The sequence below is a fragment of the Phoxinus phoxinus genome (genome assembly GCF_949152265.1).
Source record: "Phoxinus phoxinus genome assembly, chromosome: 6".
NCBI lineage: Eukaryota > Metazoa > Chordata > Actinopteri > Cypriniformes > Leuciscidae > Phoxinus > Phoxinus phoxinus.
Genome location: NC_136881.1, coordinates 3058981 through 3083582, shown reverse-complemented (window position 1 = coordinate 3083582; position 24602 = coordinate 3058981). Strand labels below are relative to the sequence as shown.

The 24602-nt window shown below is 36.3% G+C and overlaps 1 protein-coding gene across 35 annotated transcripts in view; it reads right to left on the bottom strand.

Moving 5' to 3' along the window:
• Positions 1-472: 472 nt before the first annotated feature.
• mbnl2 (muscleblind-like splicing regulator 2) overlaps positions 473-24602 on the bottom strand; it is a 76535-nt gene continuing 52405 nt past the window's right edge. For 4 of the 35 annotated variants that reach the window (XM_079615477.1, XM_079615488.1, XM_079615499.1 and 1 more), the window contains exons 3-11: positions 22182-22346; positions 21030-21230; positions 19796-20050; positions 15648-15701; positions 15184-15337; positions 12673-12708; positions 11090-11184; positions 5143-5262; positions 526-744 (exon numbers count right to left, since the gene is read on the bottom strand). In XM_079615477.1, the coding sequence (XP_079471603.1) occupies positions 5146-5262; positions 11090-11184; positions 12673-12708; positions 15184-15337; positions 15648-15701; positions 19796-20050; positions 21030-21230; positions 22182-22346 (1077 nt within the window). In that variant the 3' untranslated portion in view covers positions 526-744; positions 5143-5145. Of the gene's footprint in view, positions 745-5142; positions 5263-11089; positions 11185-12672; positions 12709-15183; positions 15338-15647; positions 15702-19795; positions 20051-21029; positions 21231-22181; positions 22347-24602 lie in introns of all 35 variants that reach the window. The other 31 variants (XM_079615484.1, XM_079615485.1, XM_079615509.1 and 28 more) reach the window with 20 other exon arrangements.

The window sequence follows — 24602 nt, the reverse complement described above, 5'->3', positions numbered from 1 at the left end:
AAAAAAAAAAACACGAATCATTTCCGCTCGCGAAGTCGGATCAGCTCGAGTCCAAGAAGGAGAAACCGGAGGGAGGCGCATTTTTGAGCAGTAGACAATCTTCTTTTTGTCCGCCATGTGACATTCGGTGTATTAAAACAAGAGAAAACTTTAAATAAAAAAATCAAGCAACCCCTCTGTCCCCTATCCGGAGGGTCGTGGGGATGTTAAGACAAACTCTGCAGGAGACGTCCTCCCGTTCAAGACAATCAAGCACTTATTATCAAGCACTATTTCTGACAGTGCAAACCGAGTGTGTGTGTGTGTGTGTGTTTGCGCTTGTCGTCCGCTCAGGGTGAACATTGTGCATTTGTTTTTCATTTAAAACAACCATGGGAGAAAAATACACATTATCTGACGTGTGACGATCATTCGGATGAATCTCACGTATGCCTCTATGAAACGTGCTGTACATTGACATATATATATATATATATATATATTTATATATATTTTCATGTTTCGTTTTTTATATCTTTTGTTTTTGAAGTTAGAAACTGGTCACTTTTCTGAGCATAACAGGTATACGGTGTGTGTGTGTGTGTGTGTGTGTGTTGTGGCTTGCTAATGTGTTTACGCTGTATCATGCAGGTTGCTGTAGTTCTATCGGGGAGGGCAGGTCGTATTTACACGGGGATCTTTTTGGGTTTCTCAAAGCAGCTTCCTGACACCCCGTTCCTCTCCGGTGGTTTACTTCAAGATGATCTGCAGCAAAACAAACACAAAACAGCATCTGAGTGTTAGTAAAGGCCCATTAAACATCATAATCCATCTTTAAGGGTCAGTTCACCCGGAAATATAAACTCTGTCAGTAATCACTCTCCTCATGTTGTTCCCCGTCAGACTTTCCTTCATCTTCTGAACACAAGTGAAGATATTAGTGATTAAATCTGAGAAGCGGTCTCACTCCTCCATAGGCTTCTGTTGTAATTGTAACTTGCCGGCACAGAAAAGTTAGTAAAGACATCGTTAATATAGTTTATATAGATTTTTGTAGATAAAACGTCTTGATGTTCTTCTGTGTGTTCCTCCGAGTGAGTTCACGTAGTGTAACAGCGCAGCGCTTCTGGGTTGTACGTCAGAACGGAGGCTCACTATTGGCCAGCATCACACGCATCACATGACCAGCGTCGGCCAATAGTAAGCCTCCGTTCTCACGTACGACCCAGAAGCGCTGCGCTGTTACACTACGTGAACTCACTCAGAAGAAAATCAATAGTCGAATAAAGTCGTTATTTTTGCACATAAAGTATTCTCGTCGCTTGATAAACTTCAGGTTGAGTCACTCGGACTATTTTAAACATCGTCTTTACTAACTTTCTGGGCGGCAAGTTTCAATTACAACAGAAGCCTATGGAGGAGTGAGACCGCTCTCAGATTTAATCACTAATATCTTCATCTGTGTTCAGAAGATGAAGGACAGTGTGACGGGGAACAACATGAGGAGAGTGATTACTGACAGAGTTTATATTTCCGGGTGAACTGAAGACCTATAGGCTACGTGACACTGTTTAAAGGAGTCCGTGTAGAGAGATGATGCCGATACGACATGAGCGAGGGATGTGCATGCTATTTATTGAGCGTATGCATGTTAATGTAGTGTTTGTACTGTAGAGACTCAAAAATACTCCCTAAAAAAAGATTGTCTAAGTCTTTTCAGGTGCAAAAATCAGCAAATGCAACAGAACTTGGTCTTATTTGCATGCTTCCATTGATAAATATTTGTTAAATAAATAAAAAATGTACACTTCCATTAAATGTTTTCATATTTTAAAAAAAAGTCTCTTCTGCTCACCAATGCTGCATTTATTTGATCAAAAATACAGTAAAAGTTGTAAAATATTATTCCAATTTAAAATAACAGTTTTCTATGTGAATATATATTAAAGTGTAATGTATTCCTGTGATCAAAGCTGAATTTTAAGCATCGTTACTCCAGTCTTCAGTGTCACATGATACTTCAGAAATCAGTCTAACTTGAATTGAAAGTTCAAAAGAACAGGATTTATTTGAAATATAATCTTTTGTAACATTATAAATGCCTTACTGTGGCTTTTGATCAATTTGATGCATCCTCGCTGAATAAAATAATTAATTTCTTTCAAAAAACTTTTGCATGTATGGCTTCCAATGTTATTTTACTACAATTTTGTGTTAAAATGTCAACTTTGGCAGGATAATCAATGCATACAAAAACATGATGTGTCGCATACTGCATATATAGCAGTCGTATGCTAGTATGCGAGTCAGAACACAGCCAGGTCTCCGTCTCACACTGTGGACACGGTCTCTTCATCTCATCCGGTTATATAACGGCATTATTAGCGGTGGGAATCAGCAAGGCCTCCGCTCACAGACTCACACACCATATTTTTCAGGTTTTTAATTCTTCTGCATGCATGCAAGTGGGAGTAACGTAAACCCATGGAAATCCCTCAAACAACATCATATATAATCAAAGATATTTAAGGACATAGCTGGTCTAGTTCCCCAACTGGCACGTCTGTGTGTGGGTCGTTTAGCTAATATTGTGCCTGGATTCAAAACATCTTGATATGTTTTATTAAAGTAGCCCAAGCCAACAGTAAAAGCGCAGTATGATCAAGCTTCACATCCTAGTTCAGTCACCAAGTGTGACGGTGGACCACAAACCCAGTCTGGAGCCGCACGGGTATATCTGTGGCAATAGCCAACTATACATTGTACGGGTCAAAATTATCCATTTTTCTTTTATGCCAAAAATCATGAGGATATTAAGATCATGTTCCATGAAGATATTTAGTAAATATTCTACCGTAAATATATAAAACATGTATTTTTGTGAGTGAATGCAGCACAATCGTGAACATAAATGCACAACTTTAAAGGAGATTTTCTCAATGTTTACATTTTTTTGCATCCTCAGATTCCAGATTTTCAATAGTTGTGTCTCGACCAAATATTGTCCTATCCTAACAAACCACACATCAATGGAAAGATTATTTATTCAGCTTTCATGTGATGTATAAATCTCACTTTCAAAAAATTGACCCATGTGACTGGTTTTGTGGTCCAGGGTCACAAATGTGTAAAGTCACCGTGAAACACAGTCAGTGTTGTGAGGTAAAGGCAGTGTGACAGCCGGCTGCACCGCGGCATGATGGGAAAGCAAGGCCAGAGAGGGTTCACATGCAAGCTACACAGCGCCCGATGAGACAGTGACAATGTAAAGAACAGCGACTCTATGTCGGATCATGATATTGTATGTGATGTAAACCAAGTTAAGCTGCTATAATTAAAACATAAATGTAATGTATCACGATACTGCATTTGAAGACCTCATGAGCAATGTGACAAGCAACGCTAGACACACTGAAAAAACATGATATGCTACTTGCTATTAATAAACAGAGGGAGCTAGGATATATATATATATATTGTAACAATAATATTGTAAACAATTACAGTTATTGTAATATATACTTATTAATATGTAATGTATCAAAAATAATAATTATAGATTACATAGAGTAAATATATTTTATTTAGATATAATTATATTTTTTAGCTTGTAAACATAAATGTTTTAGCAACAGTAAATATAACTATATTAATGTAAATATACACTATAAAATGAAAACAAATACATTACATAATATAAATATAGATTTATAGAGCTTTAAAGTTTAAATGTGCATATCTGATTTTCAGTTATACCTGATTTATTTATTTTTAAATATTTTTAATACTTAAAAAACACAATTACATTAATAATGTAAATATACTTAATTAAAATAATACATACATTATAGAATGCAAACGAGCACATTTAATAAATATACATTTTAATACCTATTTTTAAAATATTATATTAATAATGCAAATATACATAAAATACATTACATAAATAATATTAATATAGAAATCTAGAGCTTTACATTGTAAACGTGCATATCCATTTAAAAATATATATACATTTTAAATACTTAATAGCGTAAATAATATACTTTATTAAATTAGTACATGCACTATAGAAGGTAAATATTTGATTCTTTAAATTTGTAAATGTGTATATGTGAAGTTTTTTAATACATCAATATACATTATTAAAATAATACATACATTATATAGAATGATTCTATAGACCTTTAAAATGTGCATATCTGTTTATATATTATTCTATATTGCTGTAAAATATATATTTTACAGCCAAGAATTAAAAGCCATTAAAACTTTTTTAAGCTACATGGTTACAAACATTATTTTAATATCAAGTAATTGCTAAATGCACGCAAGGTTTCATAAACGTTGATATTAGATTAAAGTTTTACATTTAAATAAGCTTTAGGAAATAAATCTCAGTGGCTGCTCTCTCTGTCCAGGAGGGGGCGCTGCTGTCCTACAGATAAAGCTCTCAGCGCCCCGTGAACTCCTCACGCCTGCCACATCAGACCCAACGGGGACGTCCCATCAGTTCACATACCAAACGTCCCACTTAACACCGAGTCTCAGGCTGTGTTCGAAATGGCATACTATCACACTTATATTTCCTACCATGTGACCCTGGAGCACAAACCCAGTCTGGAGCCGCACGGGTATATCTGTGGCAATAGCCAACTATACATTGTATGGGTCAAAATTATCAATTTTTCTTTTATGCCAAAAATCATGAGGATATTAAGATCATGTTTCATGAAGATATTTAGTAAATCTCCTACCGTAAATATATAAAACATGTATTTTTGTGAGTGAATGCAGCACAATCGTGAACATAAACGCACAACTTTAAAGGAGATTTTCTCAATATTTCGATTTTTTTGCTCCTCAGATTCCAGATTTTCAATAGTTGTATCTCGACCAAATATTGACATATCCTAATAAACCACACATCAATGCAAAGCTTATTTATTCAGCTTTCATATGATGTATACATGTCAATTAAAAAAAATGTACCCATGTGACTGGTTTTGTGGTCCAGGGTCACATATTTGACCCAGCATAACTCAAGAACACAGATATCAGTGTGTAAGCTGTGTTCGGAGCGGCGTCCTGCCATATTTATCCTATTGTGTTGCATATGCAGTGTGTATACTGTGAATAGTATGCATGAAATTCCCGCATTACCTACTACATCTGCTGAAACCTGATGTACGCATCTGAGGACACTGCTTGGGATACTGATTCCCACAATGCAACGCGCTCCATGTGACGTTTCATCTGCGTGTAGAATTCAGCGTGAGTGAACTGGAGGCGGGGAATAATTATTAATGTAACACTTTTATATAAGTACACATATATACATGTTAGGGTCAAGTACAATCTAGCTGTGTTTTCCGGAAAACACTTGTTAGTATCACAGAAATTGCACTTTAATCTCTACGGCATGTTTCCGATCAAGTCAAATCAAGTCATTTTTATTTATATACAGCGCTTTAAACAGTACAGATTTCAAAGCAGCTTTATAAGCAGGAATATAATGATTCAGTGATGCAAACAGAGAGCAATGCTTCAACAGAGCTTGGAAAAGAAAATTGTGTCATTATAATGATAAATTCCCTCAACGATTACGTTCGTGTAATGTTGACCAATCGCTTTTGAGAGAGCGTGCGCTTCATATCTGCTTTATCCAAAACTTCAAACTATAATTACGATGCAGTCAGTCATATGAAAAAGCCTATTCTCTTGACTAATAAAACCATATATTATTTCAGAATAGCTTTTTTCCCAACGTTTTAACTACTATCTGACTTCTACACTCACGCAATCTACTTTTCTCTCTTGTGTAGAACCGTAATGAAGTGCACTGTTATTCTATTTAATCATTTTTGCACTGTATTGCATCTATTATAATACACGGCACACACATGTGGGACGCCTTGACAAATCCCTTCTATGTTTTGCATACTTGTTAAATTGAGAATCACAAATTTTTTTGGTTGTGAACAGACAACTAAACAAATTAACATGTAATTTACTAAAGGGTTCAGACAAAAGTCTATTTAATCTGAATCAATTATTTGTAAAAATCCGGTTGAATTAACGATTCAATGACTCACTCATAAACGCTACTGGATGAATCTATTGAATGAACGATTCAATGACTCACTCATAAACACTACCGGATGAATCTATTGAATGAACGATTCAAAGACTCACTCATAAACACTACTGGATGAATCTATTGAATGAACGATTCAATGACTCACTAATAAACACTACTGGATGAATCTATTGAATTAACGATTCAAAGACTCACTCATAAACGCTACTGTATGAATCTATTGAATGAACGATTCAATGGCTCACTCATAAACACTACTGGATGAATCTATTGAATGAACGATTCAATGGCTCACTCATGAACACTACTGGATGAATCTATTAAATATTACAGTTATTTTTTGAAGTGTCATGTGACTTTCCAAAGGTGATTTGGTCTATTTTGATCGGTTCCATAGACATCAGAGTTTATATCTGAACTATAAACTTATATCCCAGCACTTCTGTGATAATATGAATATGTGTAGCCCAGAAATAATGAAACTTACGGGTTTTATATATGACAGATTGAATTGTTCCGGTGTGATGGTTTAATAGACAGACAAATCGTTGTCATTTAGGAATAAGATCGAACTTTTAACTATAAATCATGTAATACTCGGCCAATAAAGTTGATTCAGATATATTAACATATCAATAACTTTTTTATGCTGACAAAATATATATTTATGTAATATGTAGGGCATAACCTATCATAAATCTTTAATTTGTGACGTTTTGGAAACCCAGCTGTAATGAGTTATTGTACCGATGTATAATTGAAGCATTCCTGTTACCGAAACCCTTAAAATGTTGATGTACACGATGATGATGTTATTTTTTATCTGATTCAAACTAGTTAATGTACATGTTACCACAGTAAGCTACATTTTTCCAGTGTAGAGCAAATATAAAATCTAAATCAACTGATTTTAAGTGAAAAACACGCTTTAATTTAACCGAATCAACTTGACTTTACATCAACAAACATCATTTTTTATGGGTTAGATCGAGACTGTAGATGAGAATCAAAATGTAGGACATTTTCATATAGTGTGAAACTCGAAAGATTATAATAATATTGTGCAAAAGTTAATTTATTTCAGTAATTCAACTTAAAAGGTGAAACTAATATATTATATAGACTCATTACATTCAAAGTGAGATATTTCAAGCCTTTATTTGTTATAATTTTGATGATTATGGCTTACAGATTATAAAAACATTTTCACAATATTCTAATTTTGAATTTGGGGTTTTCATAATCTGTCACCGCCACCGGCGAGAGCGTCAAAGTGGCCGGAGGTCATTCATTTTCAATGAGAGAAGGCGGCGAGCTCCGGCGCGGCGCGTCTTGGACGGCGAGGAGAGTTGAAATCAGGTCAACTTTATGGTAATGAGCTATGATGCTGTTCGGCGGCAACCAATCGGAATATAGAAGTGCTCCGTCTGAGAGGATTCCAGGGAACGCGGTGTAAACTTTGGTTCCTACCACATTAGTTCCCAAGCAAAATAGCGGAGAGGTTGATCATTTGAATTTGATAAGAAGGCGCGCAACACTATTTACAGGCAAGATTGTTTTTCAGCGGGAATGCTAATTAGAATAGCACTTAACCATAAACACAAAAGCCACACCACACAAACGGCTTTTAATTGGTTTATTTCGTTAGCAAACATGTCACAATAATTGTTTAAGCTACACTGTGTGACTTTTACCCCCATCTAGCGGTGAAAAGGTATATGACCATCCAGTGAATATTAGTTTCTGTTCCTCTCAATTCCGATTTCGTTTTAACTCCTACGGTGGCCAATGTAGTCCAAGATTAACATGGCTTCCAGTTCGACCTCGTCCATGAGTATTCCTTCAAGTGATGAGGTTCCTTTAGAAAACTATTATAATTTGCAGTAATTTAATTAGTCAGTTAACATATAGGTTATGACATCTATGTAAAATGAATAATAGTTTTATGTTTTCGTAATTTTTTTACCATTTCATTGCTAACATCAGCTATCAGTCCCAGACGAATGCAAGATAATCTTAGTAAAGTAACTTTTATCAGTGCTATCTTTATTTTGTATATTGTACGACATCACTAGCGTAAGGCAAAGTTTACATTGTAGGCTATATCATTTTCTCCGTGAGCAGAGATCAGTGAATTGCGGAGGCGAAGCTTGAATTAACGTGTATGTCCCTCTTTGGCTAATGTACTTTCAAGATGGAGGGGCAACATGGCGACCGACATTCGAACCCCTCACCCGTATGTATTTTCAATGGCATATAATACACTCACGAGAATACTTTATTACTTGAACGAAGTAAATATACATTAATGAGCACATATATTTTTGAAAGAACTAAGTGTTTTTAGCTAAGAATAAACTAAAGTGTAAGTGTAGCTTTAAGTTCTTTCCAACGATCAATTTTCTGCTAAATGAATGATCGACATGCTTGGTTGCTTTGCGGCTTCTTTAAATAAAGTTTTAAAAAAGAACAAGCATTCGATCTACGTCAGAGCATCCACGAATCTTTCCACGGCGTCGTTGGCAGGGCGAATAATAAAGCCATAATCATAAGTATAACAAATAAAGGCTTGAAATATCTCACTTTGCATGTAATGAGTCTATATAATATATTAGTTTCACCTTTTAAGTTGAATTACTGAAATAAATGAACTTTTGCACCATATTAAAATTTTTCAAGTTTCACCTGTAAAAAAAAGAAGCATGTTCAGCACATTTATTTGTAAGGTCGGCTGTGCTGCTGAATTAATGTTCAATGTTCAACTCTGGAACATTATTTGTTGCATATTGCATACTATTTCACACACTATTCTCAAAAACAGCAGCACTGGGCAGTAAGCAGTGAGTTAGTGTGCCATTCCCAACACAGCCTCAGTTCAGTAGATTACACCGTGACCTGCGTTCATCCGCTGCGAGCTCGAGTCGTCAGCAGTCAAGCGTGTGTTTACGCCTCTCTCGCTGCATAATTAAACTCATGTGTGAGATTAGCGCTCGCGGCGATGACTCAGCGGACGCGGCTGGTTCTGTCTGTCTGGCTCTGAGACTGACGCAAACAAACACCAGAGAAAAGGCCTCTGTGTTCCTCCTTCAGCGCTGAGAGCCGCTGCTAAATCACGAGTCTCAACTGCTTTCGGAGGCAAGGATTAATATTTAAAAATATTAATGTGTCGTTTCAAGCCAACGTAGAAGTTAAGTTGACTATTTATTTTCTTCATTTATATTTCTGGCCTTGTAGTGAACGGATCAGTGGCGCACGCTTTTCACCAGCAAATCTATTTATTCTCACTTTTTTCTTGTTGAAAATCCTGTTTGACATGGAAATAAGTCGAGATAATTAAATAATCTGAATCTGAAATATATATGTATATATATTAAAAATTGTATTAAATGTTCATTGAATCTGAAATATTTTTAAATAAAATTAATAATAGATCAAATAACAATATATAATAAAATGACTAATATAAAGATGTACAAATACATGATTACCAAATCATTAATGAAAGTATTATTATTATTATTATAATTATAAACACCCTTATTATTGTTGTTCAATTTTCACATTTATTTCTCAGTGGTTTTGACATTTAAAGGATTATTTATTTAAATTAATAATATTAATAATACATTTTTAATAATGTAATAATAACATTGTTTTAAATGTATAAATGTAAGATTATAATATTTATTTTTTATAAATATTTAATAGTTTAATAATACATTGTTTTTAAATGTACAAATATTTATTGTAATAATATTAACGTTTAATAGTATTTATTATCACTATTTATTTATTTTGATAAATATGAATTAAATAAAATCGTTATTATTATTATATACATTTCAAATATTGAAAAATATTTGTATTGTTATTATTAATAATACTGTAAATTTCCATAACCAGAGAATTTATTATCACTGTTTAATTAATAATAATAATTAAAAAAATTAAATTAAATCGTTATTATTATTATATACATTTAAAATATTGAAAAATATTTTTATTGTTATTATTAATAATAGTGTAAATTTCCATAACCACAGATTTTTTTTTTACAAATTTCACACAAATTCTCTTGCATTATCCAAATAAAAACGGGCTGCAAAACACAGTTCATGTTCAGTGTCAAGATCTGTGGCTTTACGCTAAATCCTAATCGTTTATGAAAGATATTGTACGATTAAAACATTGTATGAACTTCATCTTTTAAGCTCAATTAACGTGTTTGGAGACTGCTGAGGTGCAGTACCTCACTCTCCTGCCAGGTGGCGCTGAAGAGCCGTGAACCGTCTGGCAAGAGACCCTCAGGAAACAGGTTCAGTTTCACGTGATAAGACTACAAACGTCCCAGTTCCTGAGAATATTCAAGGCCCGCGAAACAACAGGAAAAGCCACTCGGTGACGGGAAGGCTTCATTTAAAGAACGACGGAAGTGGGAAAGCCCTCAAAGCCGCCTCATGTGACCCCGAGTGAACAATACCAGAGAACGGGAGCGGTCCGAGAATGCATGATGGGAACTGATAACAGATCTCATAACATTATAGCTAGTATCGTGTGGGTGCAGTCTGACCTCTGACCTCACATTAACCGGTGTGGACGTGTGTCTCGGGCTATTGTCAGTCGGACGCTGTACTTGCCGGTTCGTGAACATCACACACACATTCCCTCCCACAGAAACATTGTCGTCGCGACGTCCGCCCGCCCTGGTTCTGCAAACCTCACCTTCTTTCCCCAAAAATCAACAAGTGGAAATATGACTGTGTGTATTTCTAGATGTGTAGATGAGGAAGGATATCTCGACATCAAAATAAAGCAAGGACATGCAGAACAAAACAAGAAAATAATGCAACACAACACAACTACTAATTGCCAATGTGCGAGCTCTGAATAAGCACCGATCCGTCCCAATGCGGTAAATGCTTTTTGGTTTTGAATGCCCAATGAATTCCAGGCAAAGTGCTTATTCAGAGCTCAGGGATTTATGAAAGAAAGCTTTTAAAAGGAGCAAACCTGATTGGCTGGTGCTGTTGTTGCGTAGGGGACACTTGTGGCAGGAGTTGTTGCTGCAGAGACAGTAGCAGGCGTAGCACTGTACATCATGGGTACTTTTTCAGGAAGGGAACCATGGAAGCAATGAACAGGTAGGTGGAGCATTATGGAAACCAATGCAACAGGTTGGTAGGGTTTTTGTCGTTTGTTTTTTTGGTTTTGTAGTTTAGCAATGGTGTATATTACAGAGCAGCGAGCCATCGTTAGGTTAAACCAGCAGATGGCATGCAATCACGATGCAAAGCGAGAGAAGCATGGGAAAAATAAAACAAAAACAAGAGGAAAAAGGCTGATTACAATCACCTCAAGGAAATTTATCACCATAATCAGTTGTACCCAGAGAAGTCGGTTAGTACGAGTGAAGGATTACACGTGCTTCTGAGAAGTATTGATGCTACGGTCTACGGCAAACTACAGGGAATGGCCGTTTGTGTGGCTCTCAGACGGGTCAATTATGATCAAGTGTGGCTATTTCTCTAGGAAACTGATCAAATTTCCCTAATCAATAGTGCACAACACAACACAATGCCTGTTGTTAAGAGCCTGCTCGCTCGGATCGGGCGTTTTCACACAGATACTGGTTTAAACGACTTTAATACGACAGTTTAAAACAATGAAATGATAAAGATGATGATAATAATAATAGTAAAAATAATGAAAATTTAAATTATTTAAAAATTGGGTAAATATATAAAGTGTAAAATAATGCATTTTAAAAATCTATTGTAAATGAATAGTGCATAATAATATATGCATATGTAAAATACATACAAATATAAAGAATAAAAAAAATAAAAAAATGTGACTGTAAACATTTTTTTTTATAAAAAATTATAACAATAAATAATTAATAAATAGTTTTTTTTAAATAAAATAAAAAATAAATAATATAAATGTATAATATTTATACATTTTATTTAAAAAAAATTCTAATCCTAATATATCCCTGTAAAAAAATCTAATTTTAAATAAGAAACCACAAACTGAATAATATGAAAAGTAATAATATAAATGTATAATATTTATACATTTTATAAAAAATAAATAAGTATAACAAATTTCTAATCCCAATAATGTCCCGGTAAAAATTTGAATTTTAAATAAGACACAAAAAACTGAATAATATGAAATATAAAATATATAGAATTCAGATAATAAATAATAATAATAATAATAGCCACTCTGAAAAAAATTGGAATTTGAAATAATTTCAAGTATGTTGAATAAACACATATAATTACTGTATTAAGATAACCACTGTAAATAATGAATGAATGAAAAAATACTGTAAATTGAAAAACCCCCAAAGAGAGAAATGTGAATATTTCAAACACACACAGAGCGCTCTTGCAGGAGAACAGAAGCAGAATAAAGAGTGATCTAATTTGAGTGACGCTACAGTCACGGGTCAATCGAGCTTCAAGTCCCCTGTAAGAGCGACTAGTGAGGTGGGAAACAGACAGACAGACAGACAGACAGACAGACAGACAGACAGACAGACAGACAGACAGACAGACAGACAGACAGAGAGAGGAGGAACCTACCAATGCTGCTAGCGGGAGCCATGCACAGAACTGACCCTGTGACCATGCAGTGAAGAGTGGAGAGAGGTTAATAGGGAAGAAAAACACATTAGACAGAGCCAGAGATTCAGTATTCAGCATGCCATACAAATCCAATTAAGCGTGTCATTATAGATCGCTCGCTCCACCGTGTCGTCATTCCGGTAAAAACCTCGGTGTATTCCAGGAAGATCAACCGGATCAATATGCGCAAGGGCCGCAATGTGAGGACAGGAGCTTAGCGTTGTGAAATTAGAGCGCAGTGTAGGAGAAGAGGGAGAGGGCAACAGGGCAGAGGAGGAAGATGGCTAAACATCAGCCACACACACACACACACACACACACACTAGAGAGTCATGCGGTGAGGGAACAGCCACTCCTACGGTTAAAATAGACATACTGCTGCTACAAAAGGCCCAGCGCTGGAGAAGAGGGAGGAACGGGGGCACAGGAGGACAGCGAAAAGAAAACACAACCACCATGTGGGTGTGTGATGACAAAATACACCTACGCGGGATTAGACCGCAGGACCCGACGCACAGAGAGAGTTTTTCCTGTGCTTATGGCCATAAAAATACTGCAGTAGATACGCCTACAGGTGAAGAGCGAGAGTAGGAGGAACACACTGCTATTGTTTACTGAGATTCATCGATATATATATATCTCAGCCAGGCCGATCTTTTCAGTCGATTACACACAGTAATAATAAAACAATTGTAACAATCATAATAATTATCAGTTGAAACGATGAATACAGATAATAACGATTATAAATAATATAGGTAATAAAATATTAATATGGATAATTAAAGTATATAAATTACTGCAATTTGAAATTTTGTTTTCAAATAATTATATTAAATTGGATTATATGAAATATTATATTAAAATTCTGTAAAATATTATAATTGTAATTATTTAGTTTGAAAATAATTATATATAATAATATATAATGTATATAAAGTTAAATTAATTATAATAATAGCATGTCTTTAAGACATGCTAATATTGGAGAAAATATAGTGTAAAATATAATATTAATATTAAAATGTTCCTGCCATTTAAAAAAAAAAAAAAATTAAAGGTTAATTTTATGTATTTTGTATATTTTTACATGTATTTAATCATTTAGTATATATACTGTATATATACACACACACACACGTCATTTCAGCAATTGCGCAGTGATAGACAATATATCACTATGTTTATTTAAATAAATTACAAATATCTCATTTTGAAATAGCAGTAAATATTGTACCAAATATAAATATAAAATGTTTTTGCAATTTTGTAGAGATAGAGCGATATATGTCGGCCAGGCAGATTAATATATTAAATATTGAGTCTGAAAACTCTACATTTGCAATAGATGCACAATTTTCTAAATATTTCAAAGAGTATTTTATGTTATGTTACTGTAACTTTGTGCTTTGTTAATTGTGATCCAATTTTTTTATGATACACGTATATATATCGGCATTATGTGTTGTCCCATATTGGTTGGAGTCAGATATATAATCTGACAGCGTACAGATGTGCAGATCAAAGCACTTTTTTCTAATTTAATCTATGGCTGGCTATTATTTTTAGATCAAAGAACCCCAAACTTCCATTAACGCTAGAATCAAATCAGGAGTGCTCCCGAGAAAACGTGTCTGGTTAAAAAAAAAACGTTATGCATTAGTATTTCGTGCACTCACTGCATGCAAAAGTTTAAAGGCCTCGGTTATTAAAGGAACGCTGCACTTTTTTTTGGTAATAAGCTCATTCTCCATCTCCCCGAGACTTACACAGTTTTTTCGAATCCATTCAGCCGATCTCCGGGTCTGGCGGTAGCACTTTTAGCATAGTTGAATCTGATTAGACCATTAGCATCTCTCTAAAAAAATGACCAAAGAGTTTCGATATTTTTCCTATTTAAAATTTGACTCTTCTGTAGTTACATCGTGTACTAAGACCGACAGAAAATGAAAAGTTGTGATTTTCAAGGCCAATATGACTAGGAACTATACTCTCATTCCTGCGTAATAATCAAGGAACTGCTTGATTATTATTCCTTGATTATTACGCAGGAATGAGAGAATAGTTCCTAGTCATAATGGCCTAGAAAATCACAACTATTCATTTTCTGTCGGTCTTCGTACACAATGTAACTACAGAAGAGTCAAGTTTTAAATAGAAAAAATATCGAAACTCTTTGGTCACTGCTTTGAGAGAAATGCTAACGGTCTAATCAGATTCAATGATCTATGCTAAGCTATGCTAAAAGTGCTACCGCCAGACCCGGAGATCGGCTGAATGGATTCGAAAACGGTAAAACTGTGTAACTCTCGTGGAGCTGGAAAATGAGCCTATTTCCCCCAAAAAAGTGGAGTGTTCCTTTAAGACGTTATGCCGGGATCCCAGGAGAGAAAAAGGGTGTAACGTTTAGGGGTGATTAATACGAAGCGGTGCGTGTGTGTGTGTGTATGTGTGCAGGTGTGTTCTTACCTGTGGGAAAGAAAGCGGTGGGCTGCTGAAGCTGTGCGTTGGCCAAAGCCTGTTGGTAGTGCAAGACACTGGGGTTGAAGAGAGTACTGGCCCCGTTACTCTTTTCTAGTGCTGGTCTCTTTGGTAGGGGCTGCAGGACTCCATGGGGGAACGCCTGAGCGAGGCGACACGTGAAAGAGAAGACATGCGTGAGTTAAACCGGGTTTGCACGCGTCCACTTACACAAATATCAATGCACATTGTTGACTCGAAGCTGCATCGCTCCGTTTTAGAGCCACTTATGTTTACTAGGCTTCAATAATTACCACACATTCATTCTTCAAAATTGACTGATTTCCAAATACATGTACTTGGTGACTTTTACTTTTTCTATCAAAACAAAGAAGCCAAATTAAAAAAGTCTGTGAGTTGCTACAGTACATTAAAAAGCTACATGCAAAGCAAAAGGTGAAAGGTCATAGTACCAGATCTACAGATGCCTCGAGGGGTCGCTTCATTGCTTTGGCAGTCGACTGAGTCTTTTAATAGCAGGCAGCGAGCACATGATGGCAGTGGGCCAATGGGATTCAAGCGTATTAACATACAGGTAACAGCAAGCAGAGGTGCATCATGGGGACAGCATTGCATTGTGGATAGGTGAGAAGGAAAAAAACAAAAACAAAAATAATCTGAATGCAGTATACCACATACAAAACAATAGGCATGCACATAAACGAAAAAACTCGTCTCAAAGAAACATATCGCTACGTTCTGAATTAGTACGAAAGCAAAAAGCATCTACAGTACCTGTGTTAAAAGCGTCAGAAATCAAGATTCTCACCATTTACCATTCAAAGTCAAATGGGATTGTAGATATTAGTGCTATGAAAGCTCTCGGAAATCATCTTTAGCAGTAAATCAATAGAGAACAAACACTGCATAAAACACACTGACCGTATCCGGCACCCGATATCCGCTATCGAAGGCTTTTCTGTGTGCGTGGCGGATTAAAATCAAATGACGGCAGAATGTCAGGTAGGCATTTCCTTTCAGAGACGAACGGCTTCGTTTGGGCAGATTAGTCAATACTTAAACTACATTAACTTTGCCTGACGGCACGCCGTCTTATTGAACGCTTGTGTGATTGCTAATTAAGACTGGAATAGGGTACAAACAGCATCATGTTTCTGCCAATGGAAATCTGCGGTTGTCATCTGGCGATTTTAACATGCGCTATGACATTTACCACCACTTAAGCACAAAGGAAATTAAAGGACACTCGGTAAACGAGGCGAAGTCGTCTAGGAGAAATGCCTTCCTTGACATTCATTTCTGTCACAATATGTTGCAATTTCTTGCCAACTAAGACTCTCTACTTATAAAGCGTAAAGGTCAAAACAACTGATGCGAGTGATCACAAAATGTGGAGCTCTGTTTATTCTTATATCCAATTTATGTTCCTTTACGTTGCTGGTTATGGGTTATATTTATTGTGGTGTCAGATGTGGCCCATTTTTATATTTATATTAATATAAATTATTATATGCAACTAACCCTAGTTCATAGATCTCCAATATTCCTCACTAATAAAATGCCATGCAAAAGTACTGGTAAGAAGTAAAGATGTGGCTCAATGGAATGACGGGCAGCAAAATATTTAGTAAAGAATGCTTGAAATGAGATGACGCTGAGGGCCATGCAAAAATGCTTCAAATCAGAATATCCACACAAAAGAAAAGGAAAGAATGTGGAAAAGAAAAAATGCATCTGTTCTTCTTTATAGTATAGTCACAGAGTGCAGAAAATGGGTTGTACGAGGGACATATGATGCACTTGAAGAGTCATTTAAAGAAAGAGGAACATTTATTAACAGGAAAAACATCTATCGAGTACTCTCTCGAGGCTCTGTTCAGAAACCTAGTGTGCTGCATTGCTGTCTACATAGGCTGCGACCTTCTCAAGCATACGTGACTGATTTGGAAAACTACACAGATAACACTTCTCATGCAAAGTGCAATGAGTCGCAACTAAAGTCTGACTTTTGCATGTTGCTAAACTAACACTCTAAGCATAAAAATATTGTTCGTTTTTTTATGACTGAACGATTTTAGTGATACTTTCTGCAACTGTTCACTGAGCTTGTCGCGTGCATTCTGGGATTCAATTCTCCCTGAAGGATACTTGCTGCATGGATTTCTTAGAAAGCAGAATAACAATGCACAAGCCTCGACGTCATGTTTACGTGAGTCTAGTGCTGTCTAGGTGGGCAGATCAGTAGGTTTGGGAACAGAGCGTATACGTATGCTTTTATTAAACATCAGAATAAGATGCACTTTATTCGTGCATGCTGAAGCCATTCTTGTAACCAAGAGTTTCATGTTTAGCTCCCCTCCGCCAACATAGAGAACCATTAAAATAAATATGCCACCCACAGGGATTTATCATACAGAATTACATAACCTTCCACTGGAGAAAAACAAAACGAAGAGAAAATAAAAGACAAGAAAATGAAGAAACTATAACCGTATCATCTGTCGCTCACTTTTAAACTCTTTCGCATGTGGGTCGCGGGTGCAGGGATCGATTGCTTCAGTAAGCGGCCTGGTTTAAACCCTAGAAAAATCATAATCAGGGAAAGGACAGCGCACCTTCAGGCTAGCAGCGTTTAAACTGAAGCTAAAGCCGGCGGTGTATCTGTGCGCTCGGGAAACCTGGCTCTTTATTTTCACTCTTGTTTTATTGTTATGGCTGGTGAGCTGATACTGTCCTCGCGTCACCTTCTGACCCAGACGCCACAGTGGAACAAAGAAAAAAGGTTCAGGGCAAAAGCAAAAGCGAAAATGGAGTAAACAGCAAAACGAATGAGGCCAAGCATGTGAGTGTCATGACACAGCAAACGCAGCAAAATAAAACCACACCAGCGTGAGATGTGGAGGCGCGAAAGCTTGCTGCCAAACACGGTCTACACTGCAAGCGAGTGACGCGACCAAACTAGATCCTCGCCGGTATAATCAATTAAATGAGAAAACTAGATCGTTCCCTTTATAAACGACAAGCTCACGCGATTGTCGCATTGCATTGTGAATTTGTAACGTATAGTTGTATCGATTATAACAGGAGCGATCTTGTTTTATTACATTGCTTAAAAATGTTCGAGACAAATTGTATGTTGGCTTCAGAAACACTGCAATAAAGCAATGCAAAATTGGATTACTTGGATTATAAACAATAAAGCTAACTATCCCGCTAGCTTGCAAATCTCTTCTGCTGATTATAATGGGAGTGATCTACTTTTGTTGCAACACATTCCCCTCGCATGCAGAGTAAGCAAAACAAATTCAATCCCATTATAAACAACAAAGCTAGTCTACAAGCGTGCAATATCGAGTTTTATTGCATCACACCGCTCTCAATGTAGACAGTTTTGCTGATTATAACAGGAGACATCTAGTTTTGTTTTGCTGACTTGCAATGTAGACAAATCTCAGTTGCTCCCATGAACAACAAAAAGCCGTCTACGCTGCAAATGTGCAATACTGGTTTTGATGCATCACTCGCTTGCAGTGCATGTGTTCTCATTGGTTTTAAAGGGATTTTTTGCTGCATGGCTTGCTTGCAGTGTCGATTGCTCCCATCAGAAATCAACAGAACTGCCTAGGCTGCAGCAAAGCCATGCAACAAAACTGCATGCATGCAGAGACTGCGACTAGATAGCACCTGTTATAATCGAAGCCATATACTTTAACGAAACTGTCCATACTGCAAGTAATGCAACAGAATAAACTGCATGCATGCATAGATTGTGATTTTTATTATAATCGATATTATAATCGAAGCCATTTAGATTGCAAGTGCAAAATGCAATGAAACTCAACATCGCTTGCTTGTAGTGTAGACACGTAGAAAAGTCAGAGCAGCCTGGCATCTGACCAAAATACAGTTTCGCTTGGATAGTAGATGAACCTGTGCATTCACGTCAGTTTGGCATGAAGATGCTATCCATCTCCTTAATTTAATCTTGACTGATTTGAGGAGAGTAGGTCTCCCATTGGGCAGAGAAATGGGGAAGTGAGCCGCCCCCGTGACCTTGTGTAGTCAAGGGTGTGAGCAAAAAAGCTTTTAAGCCATCGCGCTTATTATATAAATATCCTATTCCTAATAATGATCGCATCAGTATAGTACAAGATGGATAAGAAGAGGGAGTGATTTTTATCACAAGGCTGTCTTCTCTCTCTCTCTCTCTTTACTCACACTGTTTAGTAGGACTAAAATCCTCCAGGGACGAGATAAGGGAGTCGACACAGATTTGGCACGCAACCCCGCCCAGATTCTGGAGATGGGTCATGGCTATATAATAATAAAGCAGTGCTCCACATTTAACGTGCTAACATCATCAGATATGCTAATCGCAACCTCCGCCGGCGCGTCTCTCTCAACACGTGTTGTCAATTGATTTTATCGTACACATAACCGAAAAGGTTTCACAATTCTAAGCACTGCCTTGGTTACGATTCAATGCAGTCAATTAAATTAAATGCAGCTGGTGGTGTCATTTAAAAACCTCTAACATGACTCTTTAAACGTTGTATGCATGTTATTTGAATATGAGTTGTGCATGCTGTGATTGGCTCACCATGGCTGCAGCGGCGGCCTGCGCTGCGACGGCGGTCTGGTTAGCCTGATGTTGAGCTGCTTTAATCTTGGCCTGAAGGTGCGCCGGAGGGTGGAAATACTTGCACTTCTCGCGCGAGCAGCGGCTCTTGATGTAGTCCATGCACACGGTGACCGTGTTGTCGCTCGTGTCGATCATGGGGCTGTCGCTAGGATGGGCGAAGCGGCAGTCGGTCTCGCCGCGCGCGCAGTTTCCCCGCTGAAACTCGCGACACACCTGCCGTTCGCGAACGCAAAACAAACACGCAGACAAAACAAACAGGGAACACAACAGAAATATGCAAACAGAGACGTGAGTCATTGAAGTTTCAAACAAAGCTTTCATGTATGAGCACAGGTATGGTAAATAAACACACACACACACACACACACGAATATTAACAAAAGCAGCGACAGCCTCTCAGTGTGGGAGGGCCGCGGAGGAACTGAACCTTTTATTATCACAGATATCAGTCAGTTGCTAAGTGATTGCATATTTAGTCACACACACACACACACACACACACACACACACACACACACACACACACACACACACACACACACACACACACACACACACACACACACACACACACACACACACACACACACACACACACACACACACACACACACACACACACTTCAACTGTTATTGTTTCAACCACACTGATCATTTTCTTGCACGGCTGAATTGAAATGCCTCACTTCTTTCTATCCTCCTTCTCACACTTCTCTGTAATAAATTCATCTCCATCTTTAACACACAGACAAAAGCCTTCGGTCTTCTTCATAAACTTCAACATTACAGTCTGAAAATCTCCCAGTGACCTCGACTCCACTCAAATGTTCAGAATTCAGCCGACAGTGATGATGCTAATATTTGCATACTGAATTATGACTGGTCTGCTTTCTTGCATTAATTTGCATACTGACATATGATTGGTCTTTTCTTTTTCTTTTATTGAATTATAATTTATCTTTTTTTTTTTTTTTTTTACAATTATCTCTTACGTTCATTTGCTATGTACATTATCTCACATAGTATAAATACATAATAAATAATTACATTTAAAAGCATGAACTAGGCTTACTTTTTTATTCTTTAGGTTTTATAATGCCTTTTGTCTAGATTTCAATAATTGCAATGAGAGACTGTAACTCTGGCTCAGAAATGCTGCGGCTCGTCTCATGATGTCTGTGTGACGCTTTACCTCGAGCTTGTCTGTGCGCAGTAGTTTCTGTGTGGAGGACGAGCTCTGCACGTTGACCGGTGGGCTGCCCGGGACGATCACGGGGGTGCTGGAGAGCATCTCTGTGGGGACCAGACCCATGCCGTGGCTCATGGGAGTCAGATACGGCGCGTAACTCAGTCCAGGGTTCGAGCCCAGACCTTGGCTGACAGGAAATGTAGGCTGTGAAGACAACAAGTATGATAGAATTATGATGTTGTTCTTTGTTTTATTAATTAGATATAATTTAACTGTTCATATTACTGTTTTGAAATTCTTTGTTTTTAATGTCTGCTAAATAAAAAAAATATTTTTAGTATTTAAATTTTTTTATTTTATATATATAATTGTTCAAGTTAAAAAAGGTGACAAAATATGCATTATTTTATTATTTTGTAATAGTTATTAAAATATCAGGAGTTTATTATTATTGCGGCAGTTCCATCTGTGTGAGATATAGATCCGGGCCGCTAAAGACCCGAATATGTAATAATGATTGGCAAAACATTCATGCATTTTTTTAAGGCTTTAATTTCTGGAAGCAAGGTTTCTGCAGGTATCTTCATATTAAATTTTATTAATGCCTTTTAAAATATATATATAATGTCATACATGACCCATGACTAATATTATAATGATTTTTGGCATAAAAGAAAAATCGATAATTTTGACCCATACAATGTATTGTTGTCTATTGCCACAGATATACCCGTGCGACTAGTAACTGGTTTTGTGATCCAGGGTCACACACACACACACACGCACACACACACATAAAATAGTTTTTTTTTTTTTAAATATACATGTCCCAAACTCTGAATTGCAACCATTCAGTTTGACGATGATGCAATGATGAAACTATACCAAAATTGCAATTACCAAACTGGTTCCACTCAGCAAATTAAAAGCATTAATTATGAAGTCTATATTGAAATAAATTGATAATATAAAATTTTCTTCAAAACTATCTACACTTTTACAGCCTGTAGGATTAAAATGTAATGCTTTTTAATGCCATTTAAGGCCTTAATTTTCACAAAATCCATTTAATGCTTTTTAACGCCCCGCAGAAACCCTGTGGAAGACTCAACAAAAGCAAAAGGCATCCAGAAAGACAGACGTCAGGTCTCCTACCACTGGTTGCATGGTGGTGCCGGGGATCATGAACTGCATCTGCTGGGCCAGCATCGCTGCTGCCGTCTTCTGCTGGATGAGGTTGTTTCGCCCGTTGATTTCCAGCTGCGTCTTCAGATGCGCTGGTGGGTGAAGGTACTTACAGTTCTCTCTCGTACACCGACCCTACGACAGGAAAGATCACAAATGACAACTCGTGAGAATCTACATTATTTGGGAAATTGAAACTTTTGCTCAAGTCTCCTATGAAAAAGACCCCAGGGTGGGTGCCCTAACAAATGCCAGCCCAAAAATCAGAGATCTCAATATGAATACAATCATTTCTAGGGGTGTAACGATACACTCGATATCACGATACTGAACTCACGATTCGATATTATTGCGATACTCCAAGACATATGGTAATAAAATGTTGATTAAAATGCTAAATTTGGCTTTACATTGTGTGTGTAAATGAGTAGACTTGGACTTGGTGCTGAAAACCCAAAGCACAGGACAATAGAGACACCAGAATAACAATATTCATGATTCTGAAGATGAAAATACAGAATTATTTTAGAAGAATTTTCACTGACATATTTAAAAAAAAATAGGACTTTTTACTGGCATTTGGCATTTATTAGGACCCACAAATATTCCCCCATTGCATTATTATGCATTATATTCAACATTATATATAGTAGACAATATATATTGTCACTATCCACGATACATATTGTTGCATTTTTGTAGTGTGATATATTGTGACATGATATTGTTACACCCTTAATAATAATAAAAAATCCTAATAATTTCTAAAATTCACATTCATATCATAGCTTTACACTCTTATTATTCGACTATTGACTCATTATATACAGTAAACAGACATCAATAACTTTACATCTGCAGAAACAACAACAACAACAACATCTATTTGCATATTTTATTTTACTTTCTACTCATTTATCCCCAAGGGGTCAAGGTTTGTTTTCATTTATTTTCAGGAGTGGTAGATGACGCAACTACAAAAGCGTAATATTATAATGTGTATATTAACAAAATAAAACAGTTTGCAAGCAATATTTAATTGGTGAATGTTTTGTTATATTAATAGTAAATCAGTTTAGTTAAAAGCATGAACTACACTTTAGGGGTGGTGGGCGATATGACCAAAATCTTATTTCACAATATGTGACCATGGATCATAAACCCAGTCTGGAGTCACACGGGTATATCTGTGGCAATAGCCAACTATACATTGTATGGGTCAAACATTTTCTTTTACGCCAAAAATCATTAGGATATTAAGTAAAGATCATGTTCCATTAAGATATTTAGTAAATTTCCTAGCGTAAATATATAAAACATGTATTTTTGTGAGTTAATGCAGCACAATCGTGAACATAAATGCACAATATTGTATTTTGGCCAAATATTGTCCTATCATAACAAACCATACATCAATGGAAAGCTAATTTATTCAGCTTTCAGATGATGTATAAATCTCAATTTCAACAAATTGACCCATGTGACTGGTTTTGTGGTCCAGAGTCACGTATGAGAAATAACATCAATAAAGTTTAACTCTGCCAAAAAAAAAAAAAAAAAAACAAGAGAAGAGAGCTAAAAATAGTGTATAAATGACTCTATACAAAATACAAGCAGCATCAATGCAGAGAAGATGTCGGCTCCATACTGCAATATTAATTATGTAGGCCGAAGTTAGAAGAATATTCTCACAAGGTCACGCGTGTGTTTGCATTAAAACTCCACTGCAGGATATCCAGTGACACGGGAGGCCGAACCGATACGAGATGTGAGGAACAGTGGAGGAGGGGTTAAAGAAGCGCAGCGGAAGCACATACTGCAGACACACACACACACACACACACACACACACACTCGTGTTCTGCAGATGCTCATCGCCCTGCATGAGTCCTACAGCATCAGCTGCGAGATCTCCACGCTAACCTTGAGCAAAGATCACACGCTCATGATACTTACCAAACAGGGGAAATGAAGGAAACTAAAATATAGATATAATTGAGTAAAATAATAATTAGTACATTTAAAGAAATGTGTAATTGTTTTATTATAAATATGGTTAATTATATATAATTTAAATGTCACATATTTCTAAATTCTGTATTTTTAATTTCAGTTTCTAATGTCTTAACATTTTTTTTTACTTTAATTACCTTTATATTTTAAAATGTTTTTATTTCTGTTTTTAATATTTACTTACCAAACAAGGGAAATTAAGGAAACAAAAATATAGATATAATTGAGTAAAATAATAATTATTACATTAGTACAAATAAATGTGTATTTTTTATTATAAATATGGTTAATTATATATAATTTAATGTCACATATTTCTTAATTTCTGTTTTTAATGTCTCCGTTTAATAATTTTTTCTACTTTAATTACCTTTATAT